The sequence below is a fragment of the Gopherus flavomarginatus genome, chromosome 1 (genome assembly GCF_025201925.1).
Source record: "Gopherus flavomarginatus isolate rGopFla2 chromosome 1, rGopFla2.mat.asm, whole genome shotgun sequence".
Lineage (NCBI taxonomy): Eukaryota > Metazoa > Chordata > Testudines > Testudinidae > Gopherus > Gopherus flavomarginatus.
This window is the reverse complement of record NC_066617.1, coordinates 1,685,319-1,710,798: the sequence shown is the minus strand read 5'-3', so window position 1 is coordinate 1,710,798 and position 25,480 is coordinate 1,685,319. Positions and strand designations below refer to the sequence as shown.

Genomic DNA, 25,480 nt, shown 5'->3' with positions numbered 1-25,480 from the left:
GGGGAGGGGCAGGGGATTGGGGCACAGGACAGAGTGAGGTGGGCTCTTGGCGGTGCTTACCTGGGGGGTTTCCTGGAAGCAGCCACATCCCCCTCGCTCAGCTGCTAGGTGGAGGCGTGGCCAGGCAGCTCTGCATGCTGCCTCTGCCTGCAGCTCCACCCCCGCAGATCCCATTGGCCGTCTCCCAGACTTTGGGAGCCGTGGGGACGGTGCCCTGGGTGGAGGCAGCATGCAGAACTGCCTGGTCACATCTCTGAATAGCAGCTGAGCTAGGGGGATGTTGCTGCTTCTGGGGAGCCCCCCAGGTAAGCACTGCCAAGAGCCCACCTCACCCTGGGGGGGGCGTTGTGACCCAAGACTGTACAGGGAGACTTTGGCAAGCCAGTAAAGTGCCTAAAACTACTATGGCTTATTGTTAAAGGCAGCCTAGTCAGCAAGCTGTAAATTGGCCATTCAGCAGCCTCAACTTGACCAAGGCAGGAGGGTAGGGAGTTTTGGGGTGCCACCGAAAGGGCAGCTTGACCCCGGGTCCTTCCTAATAAGAATTGTGTTGAAGTTGCTGATACAGGCATTCGAAAAGAGCAGGATGTGCCCCAGGAATGTCTATTGGGGTCTCAAGGCTGCAAACTCTGGAAAAACTCACACCTGGTTAATCAATAATCAGAAGGAGCCTCTTGCTTGATCATTGGAACTGCTACTTAACAAAGTTTCTGTAAGGGACATGTCATTCTATTATTAATGTATAAATAAGGGGTCTCTTTGGGACTGGCCTCTCCCTCTGGATACATCTTGCAGTCCCCACCGGCAGACAGAAGATTTGGCCACTGGAAGCCTGCTGCTGTGTCACTCAGAAATCACACTCAGCTTCGGTAATTATCGAGGGTTGGGGGTGTGTTACTAATCTTGTTGCGGATGTTTGTAAGTGCTTGAGATTAAGTAAAGTTCAGCTCTAAGTAAAAGCACTCTTGTGTTGCCCCGTTTGTGCAGCCATTGATTGGCCGAACGGCCGTGTCTCCCCTGATTTATTTCCTGACACCTCCTCGCACAGAGTAAAAGTGCTCCTGGCATAGGGGCTGCCTGAGCTGAACGTGAGCCAGGAGCATCAGCTGCTGCAAAAGTCCCAGAGGTCCCTTTGAGGCACTTAGTGCCTGAGTGGAGATGAGACCAGGATGAGATGATACAGGGAGGGTGGGCCAGCGAAGAGGAAACTCTGGGTATTGCAGAGCTGAGACAAAGCCGTGCCTCTTACTCAAAAGGCCCGGCCCATCCTGCCTCCCTCTGGGGGTCCCTTCCTCTCCTCCAGTGGGATCTGGGCTATTTCGGACAAAGTTGGGGTGGGGGCTGGATGGACTCATCTGCACCAGGGCTAGGAATGGGACAGAGGAGACACACACACAGACCTGCATGCTCAGGAGAGTTTATTCTTGGAGTGGGCTGCAGCCATTGAGGGGAAGGGAGGGAAGGGGCAGGCGTGTAACTAGAACAGAGACACTTAAGGGAAGAGAGTTTGCAGCTGCGGAAGTGAGATCTGGTCTCTCAGGGAGGGAGGGGACTGGCCCTTGAAGCAGCAAAAGCATCCGAATGTTGGGACGTTGTCTGATCACGGCCAAGGAGCTCAGTTCTTTTGCATCGCAGGTGCTGAGCTCCCACTTCAGGCACAGTCGAGTGACTCCCCTCGCTAGGGTTGATACTTGCAAATGTAGGCATTTTGCTTGTTACAGTTAATATCATTCCATTTCTTAAAACCTAGAAGGCAAAACAGAAATCACTGGGGCAGGGGAAGGGCAAGTGGGGCCATTCCTGCCCTTACAGTGCCCCCTGCCCCCCTTCCATTGCACACTGCTGAGAGAAGACCCCAGCTCTTGGGCTTGAGGCTGTGAGGATGAGGAGGCTGGAGATGAAGGCTCACATGCCTCAGACAGGGACAGGCTCCATCGTTCCCTGAGGGATGCTGTGTCAGCATGAGAGTGGAAGACCCTCTTCTATTGTACTGGAATGTGTCTAATGAGAGCACGACGGGGCATCTTGGTGCTAGGTGCTGTGTCCATGCACACACTGACAGACAGTCCCTGCCCCAGAGAGACCGCAGTCTATATAGACAAGAGATGGGAAGGGAAACTGAGTCTCTGAGTGGAGAAGTGACTTGCCCAGGGTCACCCAGCAGCTCAGTGGCAAGGCTGGGAACAGAAGCCAGGTCTCGGGCATCACAGTTTTGTACCTGTCCACTAGACCATGCTGCCTCTCAATCTGCAACTGCTGTTACCTCTCATCCTCTCCCCTCCCCGCCCCGCCAACACTCCTCAAAAGGCCAGAAAGGAGAGCACAAGAGACCTGGCTAGGTACCAGCGGGAGACAAGCTCAGGAAGGGGGAGGCCAGCTCACTCTGGGCTGAATGAGCCGGCCCTACCTCCATCTCCTGCACATCTGGGTATGGGCATGGCCCAGGGGCAGCATCTCTCCCCAAAGGAAAGCACAAAGGATTCTGGTAGATGAATTGCTGTGACATTCACCCTCTTTCCTGTTTGCAGAGCCCCACAGCTTTGGGAGCATTATTCAGAAACGATTCCCACACTGGTTTTGCACACTTTAACTATTAGCTGAGTGTGTGACTGGTTATGCAGGTCACATGGCATTGCTCCCGCTCCGTGATTGGATGAATGACTCTTTTTCAATAGGAGATAATGGAAAAGCAAATCCTGCCCAGTATGAGTCTGAGGGAAGGATCATTCGTGCCAATGCTGCTGAACACTCAAACTCCATCTGAGGCTGGGTGAGTCATGTGACTCGCAGGCCCCATGAACAATGAGTCACTCATTAATTAGCAAGTGAGATTTCCTTTTCAGCTGGCCCTCCATCCTATTGCCAGCAAATGGGACGAGATCTCCAGCCCTGCTTCGCCCCTCCGTGCCACTCCAGCAACATGGATAGCTGGAAGCTGGCTTAAACAACCAGCTGGGGATTCCTCATGTGTAGGGGAACCCATCAGAGACAGCTGCCCTGCCCAGTCTGTCCCTCCTGCATAAGGGAGAGGCAGAGTGTGGCTGAAGCCACGGAGCTCTAGCCATCCAGGTTGTTACTGCCACTGTCAGAGCAGCCCTGAGGTTGATCTAAATTGCCCTGGAGCCCAAATAGCCCCCTGGTTGCCTCCAGAATCAGGGTGGCAAAAGCCACCAATGCACCAACTGATACCCCGCCAAGATATCACACATACTCCGCCTAGATATCAGCTAGTGGGCAATAGCTCTGCTCTGGTCTTTCCCTTTAACTGAGCATCTGGGGCCAAATGTACTGTATGGCCTATCTCTGACTAGAGCTGAGCCTCAACTTGGGACCCGTGGGGGTGGAGTTACCAGGTGAGATCAGGGGATTATCTCTGCAGAGTGGCAGTGTGAGCTGAGGGAGAGAGGCAAGGTGCCTGGACAAGAGGCCATGTCCGCAGACAGAGGTGGAGGGTGTGGCCAGGGTCCCGTCTTGGCTCCTTTGCTGGTGCATGTGCGTTTGAGCATCTGCTTACCCCTGAAGTTCAGCAGCTCGGTACAGTACTCATTGTTACCCAAGTTGTTTGGCTCCCCAGGGTTCCAAGCACTGTAATGATACAGCGACCCATCTGTCCACCTCCAGCGTCTGTTCTGCAGAAACAGGAGAGAAAGGTAGTGGGGTCCCGGGGAGAAGAGACTGTGGTGATAAGGCACCATAGAAACACCTAAATCCAAAACAGAAGTGCCCTCCACAGGCAGAGGGAGAAAGTCTGGAAAGGGCTGTGGGATAGTGGGTGGGAAGAGGCCAGCTGAGGGGAACAGGCCCTGGAGACCTTGATCTAATAGTAACACTTAGCACATAAACGTCACCTTTTACCTTCAAAGCTCTTTGTCTGAATTAACGAAACATCTTGTAATGGAACAGAGTCGCTCTAGAGTATATCCTAGTTCCTAAACCCCATGGGCACAGACCGCCATGGGCACTGATGGTTTTAAAATGGGTGATCTCATCCTGTTTAAGCAAAAGAAAAGTGCATCTGTGATGGAGATGCTGGATGGGTCAGGGAATGGGATACAGGGCTTTTTTCCCTGTAGTGGGCTGAGCACCAATCTGGCCCCAAGTTATCAGGACTGGCTAGCTCAGTAGAATCAGAGATGGGAACATGGTGTCTTTCACCTCTAACAGTGCTGGCTATGGCTTTGGGGGTCAGAGTACTAGATTCAATCTGTTTTAAAGCCAAGGGGAGCTAGATGGCTGAGGAGACTAACAAATGGGATACAGAGCCTTGCACTTCTCCAGCTCTGAGTTCAATCCAGCCTCAGGTCCTGAGGAACAGGATCCATAGCCTGAGTCTGTGTGTGCTGTTCAGGGTGCCTCCTGACCCCAGCGCCACCCTGAAAAGTTTGAAGGGAAAGGAAACTGGTGGAGACAAAGCTTCAGCTGGAGTTTGACAAGTTTACAAAGGGGATGATATGGTGGTGTTGCCTGCCATAGCAGGGGCTGGACTCAGTGACCCTGCAGGTTCTTTTCAGTCCTACGTTCATGTAAGCAAGGCTTGAATGAGCTCTTCCCTGAGACTTAGTGACGAGCCTGGCTTCAGGACCAGACTGTATTTAAATGAACAAACCCACTCTGGCTAGGTATGAGCAGACAGACCTGGGTTGGCAAAGTATTCAACTTTGGCTGGTGTTGGGTTACAAATCACTTTAGTACTGAACACAGGCTAATGAAATGTTGTTATCCTTACTGTATCAGTAAAGGGCAGCAGCACTGTGCTTAGCCTGTCCTGACTGAGGGGGTCACCCTCAACTGAAATGAACTCGCTAAGCAAGGTTCCCAGATGCCAGACCCTGTAAAGGGTGGAGATAGGTGTCTTCTTTGGGGGCTGGGCATGGGTGTGACTTAAGAGTCCTAGGAATGGTTTAATCTGTTCCTCCCTACTGGTCAAAGATAGAGCTACTTAAGGCTCCATTAGGGGTTGTTTTGTTAAGTGCATACTAAAGCTGAAATAATCTGTTGTGGGATAGTGTTTCTGCCTAGTCTACTTCAGCATTGAGGCTCCCCATGGATAGCCAAAGTCACTGAAAGCTGGGTGGAACCTCAGGAGACTGACCTGCAATGATTGCAGAAAAGAAGCAGGTGGCAAAAGAAAGTGTCCATGTGCATTGGTGACAAGTGGCACAGGAAAAGCCTGGTGGGCCTCAGCAAACAGCAGAGCAGAGAAGTGGCCATCTGGCAGGGCAGATGATGCCAGAGCAAGTATCTGGATGGTGGAGTGAGGCTGGGAGGTGAACATGCAGGTGCACCTCTGAACTCAAGGTGTTCACTGACTAAGGACAAGAAGTTTGAGTGGGGTGTGATAGACAGAGAAGGGAGGGGTACTGTGACACTGCACCCCATATTCTTCATGGTGATATTATTATGATAGGATTATTGCAGAACTATAATGTATTTTATGCAAGATAAGTCACGTGAGGTGTCACTGGAAAAGTTATGGTTTGCTGAATATGACAGGTTTCAGAGTAGCAGCCATGTTAGTCTGTATCCCCAAAAAGAACAGGAGTACTTGTAGCACCTTAGAGACTAACAAATTTATTTCACGAAAGCTTATGCTGAAATAAATTTGTTAGTCTCTAAGGTGCCACAAGTACTCCAGTTCTTTTTGCTGAATATGATTATCCTCTTTGTATGTATGTATCATTTTTCTATCTGAAGTTATAAATACAGACTATTTATCTGTACTTCAAATGTAGTTACACCAGGGTAGCACCCACTCGACAACATGCTTTCAGTCTAAATAGCTGGTTGTAAAGGGCTTATTCAGGGTAATGGGTCATTAGAAAGAACAATAGGCCTTAAGAGAAGCTTATCTCCCATCTGGTGAGCCTTCCTGAGAACGCTACAGACAGTCTGTGAGTGAGGAATGCTATGACTCTACAAGGACATGTGGCCAGACCACATGATGCTGGAATCCATCTTGGGAGGTCAGTATTTTTCCACAAACTGGTCTGGGAACCAAGTTTTGAAACAAAGGATTCCTGACATAAGCTAAAGCTATATAAATCAGAGAGTGACATAATCTGTGGTCCTTCACTCCCCACACAAGAAGATGTCTGGAAACACCTGAGGAAAGAAGACTGAACTGGGGGAAGTGCTGGACCCAGGCTAAAGGCATTCTAGCCTGTGTATGAAACACCTAAGAATCCCAAGCTACAAAGCAAGCATAGCTTGTGCCTTGAGACTCTACAAGTCTGCCTGTACCATCACTTAGGATAAGAATCTGCTAATTAATATCCAATCTATTTAGTTTATTAATCTTAGTTTGTATTTTTTGTTTATTTGCTAGGTAATCTGCTTTGATCTGTTTGCTTTCACTTATAATCACTTAAAATCTATCTTTTGTAGTTAATAAACTTGTTTTGTTTCAAACTAAACCAGTGAGTTTTGACTGGAATGCTTGAGGGAAACCTCTTCTTGGTTACCACAGTGTGCATTCTTCTCTTCACATTGAGTCAAACGGGGTAACAAACCTTTACACTGGGGGATAAGATTTGACCAGGGCCGACAGTGCTGCTCTGGGGTCCCAGGTTGGGAAGCTGGTAGTCAGAAAGCCTGCATGTAACTGCAGCAGGGTGTATCCCTGATGAAAGTGCATGCTGGAGGGCTTTGCAGCTTGTCACAGCAGTACAGTGTCAGAGGGAGCCCAGGCTGGTGGGTCAGGGTGCTCAGTGGTACCCCAGTTCCAGATGACACCCCAGAGGGGAACCCATCATAGGTAAATTAAAGGGTTTTGGACTCAAAACCTGAAACAGAAGGATTCTATGCAACATACTCTGAGGAGGGGTCTTTGCTCATGGTTTTATATTTATGAATCCTGCTTGTGGCATTTTTCCGAATTAATGTTGGGTTCCTTCTCTTGTACTATTAAAAATTCATTTTCTGCATTCACACTTAGTGGTTATCAGAGGGGAAGTATTGCCTCTTAGAGGTGACTGGGGTGGTGTGTACTTGTCCCAGGTTACCAGGTTGGGGCTCGAGACAGTTCTGTGTTGTATTGTTAACAGGAAGCCCTACATATCGAACTCAGTCCTGGTTGCTGCGCTCGCCACCTGGCAGAAGGATTACATTTGCAACTACTAGGTCCCCATCTCGGGCCTCCTTCTCAGCCTGTGACTGCTTCCCCTTCATCTCCCTGCCCTAAGGAGCTCGGGGCTCTCCTAAGAAGAAGCAGGTGAGGACAGGATCCCCAAGCTGGCAGAGCGACCAACAGTGTCAGGAGCAGTGCAGAGATCAAGGAGGACAGAGACTGAAGTTTTGGCAGGAAAAAGTTGCTAGAAAACTTGGTGAGGGTGGAGTGCAGACGGGATGTGGGGGGAGGGCACAATGCATTGCATGAAGTGGGAGAGGGGAAGGGAAATGGGGCAGTAGCTGGAGAGACAGGTTCAGGTCAAAGGTTCGTTTGATGATCAGGGAGACCAGGGTCTGGTTGTATTTAGAAGACCAAAGCCAAAGGGGAGTTAGATCTTAAAGTAGGATGGAGGTGGAAAGAGTGCAGGAGGGCAGGAGTTAAGGGTGGAGTGCAGATGGGAGACCCTGGTGCCCATGACAGGGAGAAGGGGGGTAGGAGTGGGGGAGGGAGATCCTGGCAGCTCCTATGAAGGGTCTATGGAGCATAGTCTCTGCAGAGTGCCTGGAAAACAGCAATGGGGAGGAGTAACTCCCAGAGGCAAAGCAGGCTCTGGTCACTCACATGTTGGGGGTCGTGGAGTCCAATCCACACGCTATCCTTGGAGCCTGACTGGCTGATGTATCTGGCCACCAAGTCCCCTTCTGCCTCAGAGAGAATGGAGGCGAGATGGCCTCCCTTGTGTTGATAATGACACTCCACCTGTGGCAGGAACATCAGTGAGGCCTGTTACCCCCCTGCACGAGGACGCTGTTTGGCACTGGGGTGGGGTCCTGCCCCGCCAGGCTGCAGCAGGAGCAGGGACGGCTTTGAGGGGAGAGAGCCCCCTCTCTGTGCCTCTTTCCGAGCCCCAGGGCCTGGCACCAGCCACGTCACCTCTGCAGCCTCCCTACCCCACCACTTCAGAGATATACACAGGGACAGGGGTGCTGGAACAACTGTATAGTGAGGGTGCTGTAAGTCATTGAACCAAGCTGTAAACCCTGAATATAATGGAAACCACTTCAAGCTCGGAGTGCACCTGCACCACCAGTACCTCTAGTTCCAGCACCTATGGCCAGGGACCAGTGGTGTCACCAAACCCCTTCAGCCCCCGCCCCTCCCAACTAACCCACAACACACCATGGATCCCTGAAAGGAGCCTTGTACCTCAGCCTCTGACCAGGTCATCTTTTCAGGGAAGAACCCATAGCAGTGGTCATGGTAGTACATCCAGTCATTGGGACAAGACGTGCCCTCTACTCCTGATCCGAGAGAGGAGTTGGGATGGGGAGAGAGGACATTGCGGGGAGAGGCTGTTTCGGAGAAGAGAATGGATGCAGAGATGTCAGTTGTCATCATTCCAGCTTCTCAGGATCTCAAACATCCTGTGAACTTTTGACTTCTCTCAGAACAGCCACTATCTCCTATCACATTCAATGAGGCTGAAGCCACTCAGTTAAAACAGCTGCCACTCCCTCGCCCCCTTTGTCTGTGGCAGTGCGACTGTCCTAGTAAAAATTACCCCTGTCTCCCTTCCCAAGAGGACAGGAGCTAGGCTGCCCTCAGGGATGATGGTCACCTCCTATCTTCTGTGCAGGGGCACTGGGGAACCTGAGGGGGAGGGGTAGCAAGGGGGTTAAGTCAGAGTACACAAGGGACTGTGGGGTGAGGTGGGGCCACACTGGGTGTCATGGGGACACTGGTGAGGCTGGGAGCAGACGGGAGGTTGCAGAGGATGAAGGGACGCCGCATAGCGATCTGCCAATCTAGTGAGGAGGGTTTGAAACTAGGTTGAAAAGGGGCAAGTGACAAAATCCCACAGGTGGCCTTAAAAGAAGGTTAAATGTTGGGGGAGGGGAAATGGAAAATTACAATGGGGTCAGAGAAGCAACAAGAGTGGTAACTGTGTGGGAACCTGCTCTACATCTCAGATGTCTATACACAAATGCAAGGGGTATGGGACATAAACAGAAGAACAGAAAGTATTAGTATCTAAGCTAAATTATGACTTAATTGGCACCACAGAGACTTGGTGGGATAGATCTCCTGAACGGACTATTGGTAGCGAAAGCTATGGCTTGTTCAGGAAGGACAGACAGAGAACAAAGGGAGGAGGTGCTGTGTTATACACCAATAATATATTCACTTGTTCTGAGGTCCAGAAGGTGAGACGCAGGCCAGTTGAAAGTCTCTGAGTAAAGATAAAAGGCAAAAAAAGAGGGGTGATGTCATGCTAGGAGTCTACTATTGACAGAAATATCCAAAAGACAAGATGTGGCAGTAATGGGGGGACTTCAACATCCCAGATATCTGTTGGAAAAGTAATATGGCAAAATATAAAATTTTCATAATGTTCTTAGAATGTATTGGGAAGAACTTATTTCCAAAGCTGGAAAAAGTAGCAAGGAGAACAGCCACATTAGACTTAATTCTGACTAACATGGACGAATTGGTTACAAATCTGAAGTCTGAAGGCAATTGGGTGAAAGGGATCATGAAATGACAGATTTCACGATTCTAAGGAAGGGAAGAGGTGAGAGCAGCAGAATAAACAAAGTGGACTTCACAAAGCTGATTTTAACAAACTCAGAGATCTGGTCGGTAAAGACCCTTCAGGCGAAAATCTAAAGGAAAAATGAGTCAGAAAAGCTAGCAGTTTCTCAAACCGACCGTATTAAAGACAGAACAGCACATTATCCTGACGCAAAGAAAAGATAGGAAGAACAGTAAGAGGCCAGTATGACTCCATCAGGAGCTCTTCAATTACCTAAAAATTCATCAAGGAACTCTATAAAAAGTGCAAACATGGATAAATTGTGAGAGAAGAGTACAAAAGAATAGCAGAACATGTAGGAACAAAATCGGAAAGGCTAAGGCACAAAGTGATTACACCAAGCAAGGGGCATAAAAGGCAATAAGGAGAGGTTCTATAAATACATTAGGAGCAAGAGAAACATGCAAAAAAGTGTAGGTCCAGTATTTAGCTGGGAAGGAGAGTTGACATCAAGAAGGTGAAGGTGTTTAATGTCTATTTTGTTTCTGTCTTCACTAAAAAGGTAAATTGTGACAAGATACTTAACACAAACAATATTATCAACAATGAGGAAGGAATGCAAGCCAAAATAGGGAAAGAACCGTTTAAAGAATGTTTAGATAATTTATGTTTCACATAGGCAGAGCTGAATGAAATTCATCCTAGGATACTTAAGGAACTAGCTAAAACAATCTTGGAACCATTAGCAATTATCTTTGAGAAGTCCTGAAGGATGAGTGAAGTCCCAGAGAACTGGAGAAGGGAAAGCAATGTAACTATCTTTAAAAAGGGAACAATGAAGCTCGGGGAAATTATAGACCAGTAACCTAACTTTGATACCTGGAATGATACTGGAACAAATTATTTAAAAAATCAGTTTGTAGGTATCTAGAGGATACTTGGGTTATAAGTAATCAGCAATATGGAATTTGTCAAGATCAAATTGACATGCCTTATCATGCCAAGTCGACCTAATTTCCTTCTTTAACAGGGTTACTGGCTCCATGAGTGGGAGGAAGTGGTTAACTTCATATATCTTTGTTTTAGTAATTGTTTTGACACAGTCTCACATGACGCTCTCATAAGCAAACTATGGAGATGTGATCCAGATGAAATTACTATAAGGCAGGTGCACAACTGGGCTGAAGAACCGTACCCAAAGAGTAGTTATCAATACTTTCTTGTCAAACTAGGGGAACATATTTAGTGGGGTAGCTCAGGGGTCTGGCCTGGGTCTGGTACTACTTAACATTTGATTAATGACTTGGATAATGGAATGGAGAATATGGGTATAAGTTTTGTGGATGACACCAAGCTGGGAGGGGTTGCAAGCACTTTGGAGGACAGGATTAGAATTAAAAATGACCTTGACAAATTGAAATCACCAAGATGCAATTCAATAAAGACAGCTACAAAGTACTACATTTAGGAAAGAAGAATCAAATGCACCAGTACAGAATGGGGACTAACTAGCTAGGTGGTAGCACTGTTGAAAAGGATCTCAAGGTTCTAGTGGGTCACAAACTGAATATGAGTTAACAATGTGGTGCAGTTGAGACAGGGCCGGCTCCAGGAGTTTTGCAGCCCCAAGCAGCCAAAAAAAAAAAAAAAAGCTGCAATCGCGATCTGCGGCAATTCAGCGAGAGGTCCTTCGCTCCGAGCAGGAGTAAGGGACCTTCCACTGAATTGCTGCCGAATACCTGAAAGTGCCATCCCGCTCCGGAGTGGCCGCCCCAAGCACCTGCTTGATAAGCTAGTGCCTGGAGCCGGCCCTGAGTTGAGAAGAGGCTGATATCACTCTGGGGTTCTGTGATGCGGTATACAAACCCCACACTGGGCAAGCAGAGGTTAGGGAACTGCTGCTTCACCACACCTGTAGGAAATGCTCCAACTGGAGGAGGAGTTAAAGGGCAGGGGAGCAGCTCAGTTGGTGGTAGCCCAAGGAAGAGAGCAGACCTGTGACCTGCAGCTCCAGCAGAGGAGAGATGAGATGAGGAAAAGGCAGAATCTGTCCCCACAACTGCTGCCCAAAGGTCCCTCGCTGAGGGAAGGGAGGACCTGTTACAGAGACATCCTGGGAGGAGAGTATCCCCCTCTCCCATGGGCTCTGAGTTTTACTAATTCCCCTGCACTTGGTTTGGAAGGCCCTAGAAGGGTAAGACCCTAGGGCTGATCTGGCCCAGGAGGGGGGCCATACCGAAGGAGGAGGCAGTTGCCAACCCAAGAGAGGAAGAGCGCTACCTCCTGCATGCAGCTGCCAGAAGGTCCCTGTCTGGGGACAATCGCGAGGGTGGGGGTGGGAGGAAATGGCCGAGGGAGGACAGCCGTAAGCAGCTGTGGCTGTGAGACCACTGAGAGCCCTCAAAGGGTCCTGGGTCGGAGCCCAGTGGAGTGGGAGGGCCTGGGCTCCCCTGCCAATAAACCCCCAGTAAGTCATGGGCCTAAGCCCTGACCACTAGGAGACGCTCCCTACTGACCAGCCCCCGAGCGAGGACTGTCACAGGTGTGTTAACAGGAGTGCTGTGTGTAAGACAAAGGAGGACATTGTCCTGCTCTGCTCCGCACAGGCAAGGCCTCAGCTGGAGTTCTGTGTCCAGGCCTGGTGCCGCACTTTCAGAGGGACGTGGATAAGATGGAGAGAGTCCAGAGGAGAGCTACTGAAATGATCAAAGGTTTAAAGAATCTGAGCTATGGGGAAAGGTTAAAAACTGGGCATGTTTAGTCCTGAGAAAAGAGACTGAGGGGGACCCGAGAACAGTCTTCCCGTATGTTAAGGGCTGTTCTACAGAGGGTTGTGATCAATTGTTCTCCATGTCCGCTGAAGGCAGGACAAGCAGCACTGGGTTTAATCTGCAGCAAGGGGGAGTTAGGTCAGATATTGGGAGAAACTTTCTAACTCTCAGGGCAGGGAGCTCTGGAACAGGCTCCCAAGGGAGGTTGTGGAACCTCTGTCACTGGAGGTTTTAAGGCCAGGGTGGACAAACACTTGTCAGGGATAATCTAGGTTTACTTGGTCCTGCCTCAGTATGGGGGGGCCTGGCCTAGGTGCCCAGTGAAGGCCCCTTCCAACCCTACATTTCTATGATTCTCTGAGAGCTGAGGCCCACAGAGGGAAGGGAATGCAGAGAGCTACTGACCGATGGGTGGGGGAGGGATTAGCAGTATGTGGAGTAACTGCAGAGACTTGTGGGGCTAAGGAAGGAAGAGGTGCCACAGGAGAGAAATAGTCTATGGTCCCAGGATTTCCCTTTGGAGGGGAGGAAGAGGGAAGGTTTTGGAGTATCAAAATCAGAGGGATGAAGTTGACGAAGAGGCGCCATTTTGAGCCCAATGAAAAGAGATGGACGTGACTCATTTGGGACATTATTGGCACATTCTGTTCCCTGGGTAGGATGGGACCCCGCACACAGAGGGGAAAGTCACTCCTTAGGCAGCAGCACGAGATGGGGAGGGTTCAGCTCCCAGCCTGTCTCTCACATTCAGCCCCAATGGGTCCCAGGGATTCCCTCTGCACTCAGAGCCAGGGGGAGCAGGAAGCAGCCTCTCTCCTCGGGCAGGTGCTGAGCTGCTGGCTGGGGTCTGGATTAATGGGTTTGGTGGAGAAGGGGCTCTGGGGACCCAGCTGCGAGGGCTGCTCCCCCATAGTGGGGCTGGAGGCCCTGAGTCAAATGAATTCACTTCCCATCAAGGGCAAACAGCACCTAGGGGCTCCAGTTTGGAGGGGCCAGGCAGGGACTCACCTTCCAGCGAGGGGCTAAAGATCAAGCAGCTGAGGAGGCAGAAGCTGAAGTAGGCGACTGGCCCCATCTTCTCGCTTCTCCTGGAGGGAAAACACACCAGGGAGATGGGGCCATGAGAGCCTGAGACACCCCGCAGAATGATCCCCCCCATCCGTCACGGGGCTGGGCTGGGCTGGAAGGGCCCTGAGAGGGATCCCAGCCCCCAGCCCTGGGGCACTGAGCTCGGGGCCCATCTTCCTGGGTCCGAAGGGCCTTTCCTCTTCCACCCCTCACTGAGCCGGGCCCCAGGGACAGAACTGGACACCCAGCAGAGAGCCAGGTCCCAGCTCCTCAGTGGCTGGGCTCTGCAAGCAGCATCTCCAGGGACTCCCCAAACCAGGGCTGCAGGTGGGGAGAAGGGGGGTCAGCAGGGATGCCCTGGTCACTCAGATGGGACCTGGGTCCCAGGCAACAGGGTCCCATTTGCAGAGCAAAGCAGTTCTCAGATGCCTTCTCCCACTTCCCCTCTCTCCCCCAGTGCTGGGGCTGGCAAGTCCCCTCGATAGCCACCTACGTAGAACTTGGAGGGAGGGCGCAGGTGGCAGGAAGGGAGAGTTTGGAAGAGGCCCCAGTGCCACCAGGATGGAGGCCAGTCTGTGTGCAGGTGGCTCATAGAAAACTGCAGCCTCCCCCTATGGGGGAGCACAAGCTAAAGGGAAGGACACGTGGGTGCCCCACATGCAGGGGCGGTTCCAGGTACCAGCGCACCAAGCAGCTCCAGGCACAATGGGGGGGCCTGGCGGTGGCCATGAGGGCGACAGTCAGGCTGCCTTCGGCGGCATTTCTGCGGGAGGTCTGCCAGTCGTACGGTTTTGGCGGCAATTCGGCGGCAGGTACACCGAAGGTGCGGGACCAACGGACCTCCCGCAGGCGCGCCGCCGAAAGCCGCCTGCCTGCTGTGCTTGGGGCGGCAAAATACAGAGAGCCACCCCTGCCCGCATGTCTCCCAGGCAGCAGCTTCACTGCAGCGGGCAGGGTCCCAGCGGCCAGAAGAGGCTCTGGTCCCTCCCCCTTTCTGCCTCCTGCCCAGGCTGGTTGTGGGGGGCACTTGACCCTGCATGCCCCCCCCCGACACATCCATCTCGTCCCATGGAAAGTTCTGGGCAGAGCCTCAGGGAGTCTAAATCAGCTGGAGTCCCCCTGAAGTCAGTGGGGGGATCCCCAGTGGGTACAGGCTGGTGTGGGGCTATTGGAGTCCTTGGGGTCAGAGCCCCAGAGGGTGGGCGTTGCTCAGAGCTCCGCTGGAATCACCAGGACTAGAACCCCAGTGGGTGAGAACTGGCCAGAGCTCCACGAGGGTCACTGGACTCACACCAGCTGGGGCCTGGCCCCCATCAGTGCAGGGTAAAATGACAACTTTCCCAATTCCCAGCCCTCAAGCCCGAGGAGCACTCGGCCCATCACGCGCCCTGTGCTTGGCTCCTCAGCACCCTGCACTGGGTCATGTCATTTCCACCCGTGCAAAGAGACTGTGAAATGCACCATCCTCCCTGGGCGGCGATTTACACGTACCAGGCTCTGGTGTAAATGGTGACATATGGAGCCGGGGACAGTCAGGCCCATGAGGACTGGATTGCAAGTGCTGCCTGTGGCCGAGGGGTTGGCCCTGTTCTGGGCTGCCCACGCTCCCCGGGTCTGTCTCTCTGCTGCATTTCAAGGGAGCCCATTACCCTGCTATGTAGGTGCTGACCGTGGCCCAATGAAAGCGGTGTCAGACTTGGCCCGAAGTGACTCTGATCTCACATGTCTGTGGTTTGGCTGCTTGTATGTGGGGCTAGTGAGGCTGTTTAAAGGCCGGGCACAGCTCAGACCCTGTGAATTCGTGACACCTGGTAACTTCCTTCATCTCATTTCCAAGCACCAGCTGACTCCTACTGTGAATTTTATGCATAGATTGCAAGGCCAGGAGGGACCAATGGGATCACCTGGTCTGACCCCCGTAAAACACAGACCAGAGACCTGCCCCACAATAGTGCCTAGAGTGGAGCTGTTAGAAAAACATCCAGTGTCGGTTTTAAAATTGCCCGTGATGGAGAATCCACCACGACCCTGGGGAAGTTGTTCCAGTTACTCTCACTGGCAAAAATTTCTGCCTCATTTCCAGCCTGAATTTGTCCAGCTTCAGCTCCCAGGACTGGTCCGTGTTACACCTTCGTCTGCTAGACTGGGGAGCCCATTGCTCAATATCTGTCCCCATGTAGGTATTTATAGACTGGAATCAAATCACCCCTTAACCTTTTCTTTGCTCAGCTGAACAGATTGAGCTCCCTGAGTCTAGCACTGTAAGGCAGGTTTTCTAATCCTTTAATCCTTCTCGTGGCTCTTCCCTGACCCCTCTCCAATTATCAACATCCTTCTTGAACCGGGAACACCAGAACTGGGCACAGGATTCCGCCAGCAGTCACACCACTGCCAAACACAGAGGTAAAATAACCTCACTGCTCCGACTTGAGACTCCCCTGGTTTTAAAGCCCAGGTTTGCATTAGCCCTTTTGGCCGCAGCGTTGATCTGGGAGCTCATGTTCAGCTGGTTACCCAGCCCCACCCCCAAATCTTTTACACCGTCCCTGCTTCCCAGGACAGACGCCCCTATCCTGTAAGTCTGGCCTGTGTTCTGTGTTCCGAGCTGTCTGCATTTACATTTAGCCATACTGAGCCGTATTGTTTGCTGCACCCAGTTTACCAGGAGATCCAGATCGCTCTCCACCACTGACCTGCCCTCGTCATTATTTACCATCCCCACAACTCTGTGCCCCCTGCAAACTTAGCAGTGCTGGATTTATGTTTCCTTCCAGGTCTCTGATAACAATGTTAACTAGTGTAGGGCTGAGAACTGATCCCTGCAGGACCCCACTGGAAACAACCCCCCCCATGGTTGGAATGTTCCACTGGGGACACCCAGAGCTGTGGGCCCCCGTGTTACCCCACGGCCGCAGCAAGGGTGAGCTTGGCTGGAGATTAGACTGTTTGTCAGCTCCCTGCCACACCAGCCTGCTCTGCTGAGGGGGTTCCCCCCACCTCTTCTGCTTCCCAGCTCTGACTTTGGGGGCTCCCCCTCGACCATCAGCCCTACCTGCTCCAACGAGGTGGGGGCTGGAAGGGCTTGTGCAACATCCCTGGGGTGGGGAGAGCCAAAGGGGGATGAGGGCCAGGGGCTACCCTGCAGGGGGTGATGTGCCAGGCCTCACAAAGGGGGAGACACCCGGTTCAGTGCCAGCCAGGGAGGGTGGGGCCCTGGGCACTGATCCCTGGGACAGGACACTCAGCTCTGGTCCATGTGGGAGGTAGGAAGGGGGGCAGGGCTGTGGGGGTGGAGAGCCAGTTAGACACTGTCCCAGGATCCAGGTAGCGCACAGAGGGCAAGTCCGGCCACAGGCCCCATCCCAGGGCTTGGCTGCCAGCGAGAGCCCAGCACCCAGGTCAGGTGGGAGAATGATGGGAGGGGGCAGAGACTCACCTGTCCGTCTGTCTCTCTTGTCTGCAGTGCTGGCTATTGGAGTTCAGTCTGGGCTGGGTGCTGGGTCCCCGGGGAGTTTATAGCCCAGCAGGGGGGAGGGTTTATGGGGTGAGGAAGGAGGAGCGTAAATTTGGAAATGGGACCAGATGTGACAGTTCAAAACCAGTGACAACACAGATAAGAGATGACAATCTGCCGCTGCTTCTGCTCAGCTTCCTGCTGCCCCCCGAGATGCCCTGGCGTGGCTGGTGGGGTGAGCGTTATTGCTGTTGAGTCACAGTCTGGCACTGGGAAGGGGGCGCTGGGGCAGGTGCTGAGGCAGATGGATGACCCAGAGGGGCACATGGGGCAGATTTCTGCAGGGATGATGTGATGGGGGGGACACAGCAATGGTTTAACATCCTGCCTGAGTGACCCGCCTCCAACACCCCTGTCCCTGAGCACCCAGCTGTGAGCACCCACCACCCACCCTGTCCCCAAACACCCGGCTGTGAGCACTCACCACCCACTCCTGTCCCCAAGCACCCTGCTGTGAGCACCCACCACCCACCCCTGTCCCTGAGCACCCAGCTGTGAGCACCCACCACCCACCCCTGTCCCCAAACACCCAGCTGTGAGCACCCATCACCCACTCCTGTCCCCAAGCACCCTGCTGTGGGTACCCATCACCCATCCCTGCCCCTGAGCACCCACCACCCACTCCTGTCCCCAAGCACCCTGCTGTGAGCACCCACCACCCATCCCTGTCCCCAAACACCCAGCTGTGAGCACCCATCACCCACTCCTGTCCCCAAGCACCCTGCTGTGGGTACCCATCACCCACTCCTGCCCCTGAGCACCCAACTGTGAGCACCCACCACCCACCGCTGTCCCCAAACACCCAACTGTGAGCACCCACCACCCATCCCTGTCCCCAAACACCCAGCTGTGAGCACCCACCACCCACTCCTGTCCCCAAGCACCCTGCTGTGATCACCCACGACCCACCCCTGTCCCTGGGCACCCAGCTGTGAGCACCCACCACCCACCCCGTCCCCAAACACCCAGCTGTGAGCACCCGCTACCCACCCCTGTCTCCAAGCACCCTACTGTGAGCACCCATCACCCACCCCTATCCCCAAACACCCAGCTGTGAGCAACCACCAACCACACAGACCTGTTCCTGAGCACCCAGCTGTGATCATATCCAGTTGTGAGCACTCACCACCCACCACTCCATCCCTGAGCAGCAAGCTGTGAGGACCCTCCATGCAGAGCACCCTCTACTTTCCCTGAGCACCCAGCTGTGAGCCAGCCCCCCTGACTCTGTCCCTGAGCACCCACCATCCACTCACCCTGTCCCACACACCCCGCTGTGAGCACCCACCACCCACCTCTGTCCCTGAGCACCCAGCTCTGAGCACCTACCACCCACCTACCCAGTCCCTGAGCAGCCAGCTGTGAGCCAGCCCCCAGGACTCTGTCCCTGCACACCCACCATCCACTCACCCCTGTTCTTGAGCATGCCTCTGTGAGCAATCCACCCCCCCACAACTGTCCCTCAGCCCCACTATCCACCCACTTGTGTCCCTGAGCACCCCGCTGCGGGAATCTGCCAACCCCACATATACTTGCCCTGAGTAGCTCCTGTGGCAGGAATCGCTCTAATGCCATGTGCTGTAAATCGAGGTCTCTCTCCCCCTGTTCACTTGTATTTGCTGACAATGACGGGAGGTGGGGAATAGGGTGGGAGGGGAGACAACCCCAACTGTACAGTGATGGCGCCAATCAGCCCCTGTGCTGCCAACGGAGTGATGGCCTGGGCTGCCTGTTACAGACAGTGCTGGGGAAAAGGTTGTAGACTCAGGGTCTGTTATCCAGGGACTTGGGCACAGGCTCAACATCGCTGAACCAAAGGCCTGCGAGGGGCCTGGGGCAAGCTAGGAGCCTTGGTTTTCACTGATGTTAAAGCCAGAAGGGACCATTGTGATTATCTAGTCTGACCTCCTGCGTCACACTGGCCAGAGACCCCACCAGTGATTTCTGACTCCAGCCCAGAGCGTCTAGTTTCACTAGGGCAGATCCGTAGAACTGCCCAATCCCCACCATTATTTACTGCTCCACCAATTCTTCCGTCACCTGCTCATGTCACCAGCAGTGATTTTATATTATCTTTCAGGTCATTGATGAAGATATTGAATGGCACTGGATTGAGAACCACTCCCTGCAAGACCCTGCTACATCCACCCCTGGTGGATGGTGATTCCCTATTGACAGTTCCCTTCTGGGATCTATCAGCTAGCCAGTTCTTACTGTACTTAGTATAAAAACAACAAGTTTTCTGGTGGCACCATAAAGACTAACAGATTTATTTGTTGTTTTTGTTGGATATAGATTAACAGAGCTACCCCCAATACTTGTATTTAGTATGAGCGACACTGATGATTTTATACTGTGGTAGGTTTTTAATCAGAATGTCCCGTGGGACTAACCCAAATACCTTACACAGTCTCAGTCTATCATGTCAACACTGTTACCTTTATCACCCATATTTGTTATCTGAACAAAACCCCAGGCTGATGGCCTGTAATTCGGCTGCCACGCTTTGATCCTTTGCTGATTGGACCCTTGATCAAACGTTCCATGATTTTGCCATGGTAGGTCTCAGGCTAACTGACCTCGACTTACCCAGGGCAGCCCACTTCCCTTCTTAAACAATGGCATAAGATTCGCTTTCCTCCAGTCCTCCAAAAGTTCCCCAGTGTTTAAACCGTTCTTAAAAATCAGCATTAGTGCTTCAGACACCTCCTCGGCCATGTCTTGTAATACTCCTGGGTGCCAATTATCCAGTCCTGCTGAATTAAAAATGATTCTCTTTATCAGCTGCTAGTTAACATTCTCTCATGGAATAGCAAGTATTTCCATAGCTCTGTAAGAGATGAGTGTATCTGGGCTCTGACTGGCTGAGACAATTGCACCCAGCAGGCTGCTTCATGACGGCAGTGTGGTGCCTACAGCTAACAAATGGGACGTGGAAAAGTTTTGGCCCCGAAGGTCAGGTGCTGTAGCATCCTGCTGCCCCAGGGTTTCCGCCAGAAACCTTTTCCTCCCCAAACACTTGCTCAGGCTCAGGCTCTGCGGGGAGCTGTGGTTCATTAGCTGGTTGTGCGACACTCAGATTTCCCTGCAGTGCATTCGCAATTCCCTGTCCCCCACGTTGTTTTACAAAGCAGATGTCACCTATCCTCATTGCTCGTAACCTCAAGGGATCGATTCCTGGCAGAGCCCATCTGGGAGCCACTGAAGAGACCGAGGTGCCCTGGTTAGTGGTGGGAACAGCCCAAGGGCCCCAGAGGTCGGGAGCTGATTGAATTTTCCAGCCAGGCCTGGCCCTCACCACGTGGCACTGGGAGCTCTGAGGGCCGATCTCTCCCTGGTCAGGCTCTGGGGCCAGCCAGCCATAGCCATGTCGCTCCTCACCCAGCACCAGGTACGACTGACCAGAGGGTCCTGCTGTCCCACCTCCCAGATGTAGTAGGGGGCAGGGGGATTGTGCTGAGATGGCTTCAGCCACCCCTTTCAGGCAGCACCCACAGACCTGAGATGGGCACCAGAGCCTGCCCTCCCCAGCACCCCACATCTCCTCTAGAATATCCCACAGGGATCCAGCCTCTCCCCATCCTGCTCAGCACCCATCCTACACTGCTAGGAATACAGACCGAAGGGCCAGGCACTGAGCTCTCCTGGGCAGACCATTAGGGGTGTCACCATGTTATTGCCCCATTAAGAGGTGACAGTTGCTGCCACAATTGCAATTTCCTTCGTAATCTAACAGTTGTGGTACCTTAGGACCTAGCTCTGAGTGACCAACTTACCTAGAGGACAATGAACTGAGATAACAAAGTGCTGGCTCATTGCCTCTGGGCAGGGGGCGGAGGAGCTTGCTGCTCTCTGGGGTAACCAGGTTCCTCTGACTCTCTCTGCGGCCCAACACAGCCCAGTATGGCTTGGCCTTTGCATTAGGCTTGACAAGCTGCTGCTGTGCAGGGCGAGGCCACTGCTGGATTCTGCCTGAATGCTTGGGGAGGCGAAGGTTTCCAGAAGAGATGTTACAGCACCTGTCACATGGGACAGGAACTTCCCCATGTCCCGTTTGTTAGCCGGAGGGACAGCACTGATGTCATGAGCCTGCCCACTGGGTGGAATTGTCTCAGCTAATTAGAGTCCACTTGTCCGGTACAGTCATTGATTCAGCTCTGAGACCACCAGCCCCTTGCACCTGGCTAGGGTTCTCTGGCCTGTGCTGTACAGGAGGTCAGACTAGATGATCACAATGGTCCCTGCTGGCCTTGGAATCTGTGGATCTCTCACATGATACGAAGTTAGGAGACTAACCTATTGTGTATCACAGGCAGAGAACAGGAGGGACCCAGGTTCCCCAATACCAAAGACCCTGCAATGGCAGAGATCTGGTTAAGTGACATGGTTAAGTCCAGGTGATCCTAGCAAATGGCCTTCACCCTACCCTGCTGAGGAAGCAAAAAAACCCTAAGGGCCAAGCCAATCTGACCTGGGGGAAAATTAGTCCCTGACCCTGAGCAAGTGAGCAAGGCCCATCGGTCAAGCACTGAGAAAGAGAATTCTCAACATCACCCCAGAGCACTGGCCTCCCCCAACCATTAGCCAAGGCCATCTCCAGAGACGAGGAACACAGCACGTCAGCCATCACTGCAGGCTGGGGGCCTCTACCCTGGGAAGCAGCAACACTGAAAGAGATTTGGGGGTCGAAGGTGATAATCAGCTGATTGTGAGCTCCCAGTGTGATGCTGTGGCCAAAAGGGCTGAAACAATCCTGGGATGTATAAACAGGGAGATCAGGAGCAGGAGCAGAGAGGTTATTTTACCTCTATATTTGGCACTAGTGTGACTGCTGCTGGAATCCTGTGTCCAGTTCTGCTATCACAATACACGGAGGATGTTGATAAATTGGAGAGGGGTCTGAGAAGAGCCACAAGAAAGATTAAATGGTTAGAAAACCTGCCATAGAGTCACAGAATCATAGAAGATCAGGATTGGAAGGGACCTCAGGAGGTCATCTAGTCCCACTCCCTGCTCAAAGCAGGAAAAAATCCCCAGATAAATCATCCAGCCAGGGTTTTGTAAAGTCTGACCTTAAAAACCTCTAAGGAAGGAGATTCCACCACCTCCCTAGGTAACCCATTCCAGTGCTTCACCACCCTCCTAGTGAAATAGTGTTTCCTAATATCCAGCCTAGACCTCCCCCACTGCAACTTGAGACCATTGCTCCTTGTTCTGTCATCTGCCACCACTGAGAACAGTCTAAATCCATTCTCTTTGGAACCCCCTTTCAAGTAGTTGAAAGCAGCTATCAAATCCCCCCTCATTCTTCTCTTCTGCAGACTAAACAATCCCAGTTCTCTCAGCCTCTCCTCATAAGTCATGTGCTCCAGCCCCCTAATCATTTTTGTTGCCCTCCACTGGACTCTTTCCAAATTTTCCACATCCTTGTAGTGTGGGGCCCAAAACTGGACACAGTACTCCAGATGAGGCCTCACCAATGCCAAATAGAGGGGAATGATCACATCCCTCGATCTGCCGGCAATGCCCCTACTTATACAGCCTAAAATGCCATTAGCCTTCTTGGCAACAAGGGCACACTGTTGACTCATATCCAGCTTCTCGTCCACTGTAACCCCTAGGTCCTTTTCTGCAGAACTGCTGCCTGGTCATTCGGTCCCTAGTCTGTAACAGTGCATGGGATTCTTCCATCCTAAGCACAGGACTCTGCACTTGTCTTTGTTGAACATCAGGGACTGTCTGTGTAGGGGATGGCAGAGCCAGGGATGTCTTTAGGTGAGGAACAGGTGCTCAGCCTGTAACCTGAGCCAGGGAGCAGGGAGGTGTGTCAGCACCTCTGCCCGGGAAGCTGGACAAAGGAAGGGACCGGCTGAAGACAGTGCAGTTCAGTTTTGGTTTTGGGCTGGGTGGTTGGAATTCAGGGTATCCTAAGCTGGGATCCAAAGACCCTGAACACCCAGAAGAGCTCGATTGAGGGGTCCTGGTTGTGCCTCCAGGCTCTGCTGTAACCTGCATTCCTGTTGTCCAATAAACCTTCTGTTTTACTGGCTGGCTGAGAGTCTCTGAGAGTCCCAGGAAGAGGGGTGCGGGGCCGGACTCCCCCACACTCCAGGACAGCCCAGTCCCCTAATTTGTCTGGGTCTCTCTGTACCCTATCCCTACCCTCCAGCGTATCTACCACTCCTCCCAGTTCAGTGTCATCTGCAAACTTGCTGAGGGTGCAGTCCACGCCATCCTCCGGATCATTAATGAAGATATTGAACAAAACTGGCCCCAGGACTGACCCTTGGGGCACTCCACTTGAAACCGGCTGCAGACTAGACATGGAGCCATTGATCACTGCCCGTTGAGCCTGCCGATCTAGACAGCTTTCTATCCACCTTATAGTCCATTCATCCAGCCCAGACTTCTGTATCTTGCCAACAACCTCTAAGAGCTCAATTTATTTCATTTAACAAAGAGAAGGTTAATAGATGACTTGATTACAGTCTGTAATTATCTATTTAGTGAACAAATATTTAATAACGGGCTCTTCAGTCTAGCAGAGAAGCTGAATGCCATCCAATGGCTGGAAGTTGAAGGTAGACAAATAGAGATTGGAAATAAGGCATAAATTTTGAACAGTGAGAATCATTACCCCTTGGAATAATTTACTGCGGTCGTGGTGGATTCTCCATTACCGACAGGTGTTAAATCCAGACTGGTTGTTTTTCTAAAAGCTCTGCTCTAGGAATTATTGTGGGCACCTTCTCTGGCTTGTGTGACACAGGAGGTCAGACTAAATGGTCACAATGGTCCCTGCTGGCCTTGCAACCTATGAGCTCCTGGCTGAGTCGGGAGGGCCGCAGGGCTGTACAGGGGACATGAAGCAGCCGGACCTAGCATTTCCCTCACTTTCCCTCCTTGTTTGTCAGTATCTGGTGGGTTGGCAGGTCCCTCTGCCTCCTTAGAACCCCCTTGTGGACATTTTCCCCCATGCTTGAGATCAGGACCCTGGCCCCACCTGCTCAGCACATGAGAGTCCATCAGGCAGGCTGGGGACGATTCTGCTGCCCTCATCTCGTACAATGAGGATAACAACATTTCACACCCCTGCGTCCCAGATTAACCCTGACCAGCCCAAACTGAGCACTGTGGCAAAGCAGGTCTGTATGCCAAGCACCTAGACAGCCCAGGTGTGTCAGATACAGTCTGCTCCTGAGGTCTGTTCCCCAGCTCACCCCACAGGGCAGGGGGGAGCCCATTCAGATCCCGCTCACACACACAGGGCTGATTTTGTCCAGCTTGTGCTAAACCAACGGATTCCTTGAAAGGAGCTGTACCGTGGGCTCCCCACCCCTGGTACCCCTGAACAGGGCTCACATTTGTGGCTTTGCCAGGAGGCCAGTTCGGTTTTAAAGCTGAAATCTCACAAACTCGGTTTGGCAGCTTGGTGACTGTTCAAGCTGCTATTTGAATGAGATTGAAGCAGGAGAGCCCCTTTCCCTGGAGGAGAGGCCTGGGGCCAGCACAATAAGGGGATGCTCTGGGAGAGGCTGTATGAAGGCTGCGGGCTGAGAACACACTGTCCGTCAGGGACAGAGATAGTGTAACAGGGAAGAGGAGAAGGGCTGTTCATAGGGACAAGCAGGATCCCTCCCGCAGAGCTGGGACTGGAACCCAGGAGTCCTGGCTCAGTCTTCTTTGGTTTGTATTCCTGTTTTGCAAGATGGGCAGGTGCATTGCAGGCAGGCTAGACAGGTCCTGCTCTGGAGAGCGCTGAGATGAGGACAGGAGGGATGAGTGCCCGGGGCTGGACAGAGGGGAGCGGGATGAACGGACCGTGTCTCAGGGGTAGCGATGCCCCATGTTTTTACTATTAGGCCATGGACCTCATTCCTTGTTCAGTCCCTTCCCCTCCCTCCCCCGCTGGCTCTGGGGTGCTGAGGCTGGGGCCAGGCGACACAGGGAACTGTCCATGTCAGAGTCAGGAACACGAGAAAGGAGACATACACTGAGCTGAATGCTGGAGGGAAAGTTTATTATCACTTCACTGTGCTGAGACTGCTGAGAAGAGCAGAGCGTGGGTGCCACAGGGAGAGAAGGGGGCAGAGCAGAGCGGGAGTGACACAGTGTAACTCAGCGATGCTTTGCAGAAGGGACTTTGCAGCCAGGGATACAGGACCTGGTCTCCCAGGGGAGCTGGAGGGACTCGATTCACTCAGAGCCCAGGCCCTCTAACTTCACATTCAAAAATCATTTAAAGGTGTGTTCCACCTGTGCAGAAATGCATTATGAAAATGTAGGAAAATTCAACAGCTTTCCTATTTGGACAAAACACAGGAAACTAAGTTTAAAGTTCTTGACATTTTTCATATCTATGGGGACCATCTTTTTATTCTGTTTATGCAACTAACACAGTGGGGTCTTGGCCCATGTCTAGGGCTTCTAGAGCTACAGAAATACAAAGAAATAATATTATGAATAAGGAAGACACTTGCTGGAAC

At 52.2% G+C, this 25,480-nt stretch overlaps 2 protein-coding genes across 2 annotated transcripts in view; one reads left to right on the top strand and one right to left on the bottom strand.

The window, feature by feature from the left end:
• LOC127051306 (C-type lectin Cal-like) overlaps positions 1-25,480 on the top strand; it is a 124,760-nt gene that overhangs the window by 14,439 nt on the left and 84,841 nt on the right. The gene's annotated exons all lie outside the window — the stretch shown is intronic.
• LOC127039208 (lithostathine-1-like) lies at positions 1,402-20,363 on the bottom strand. Its single transcript, XM_050932528.1, has 7 exons — positions 20,293-20,363; positions 16,917-16,976; positions 13,421-13,500; positions 8,315-8,460; positions 7,730-7,867; positions 3,515-3,629; positions 1,402-1,746 (listed from the first exon to the last, which is right to left on the bottom strand). The coding sequence occupies exons 1-7, from the start codon at positions 20,361-20,363 to the stop codon at positions 1,679-1,681; spliced, it is 678 nt and encodes a 225-aa protein (XP_050788485.1). The 3' UTR covers positions 1,402-1,678.

Coding starts and splice junctions, on each gene's coding strand:
- LOC127039208 (XM_050932528.1), bottom strand. CDS start 20,363: ATGGCTATGGCTGGCTGGCCCCAGAGCCTGACCAGGGAGAGATCGGCC. Junction 13,501..16,916: donor CAAGAGAGACAGACGGACAG/GTGAGTCTCTGC, acceptor TTTTCCCTCCAG/GAGAAGCGAGAAGATGGGGC. Junction 7,868..8,314: donor TGACCTGGTCAGAGGCTGAG/GTACAAGGCTCC, acceptor TTCCTGCCACAG/GTGGAGTGTCATTATCAACA.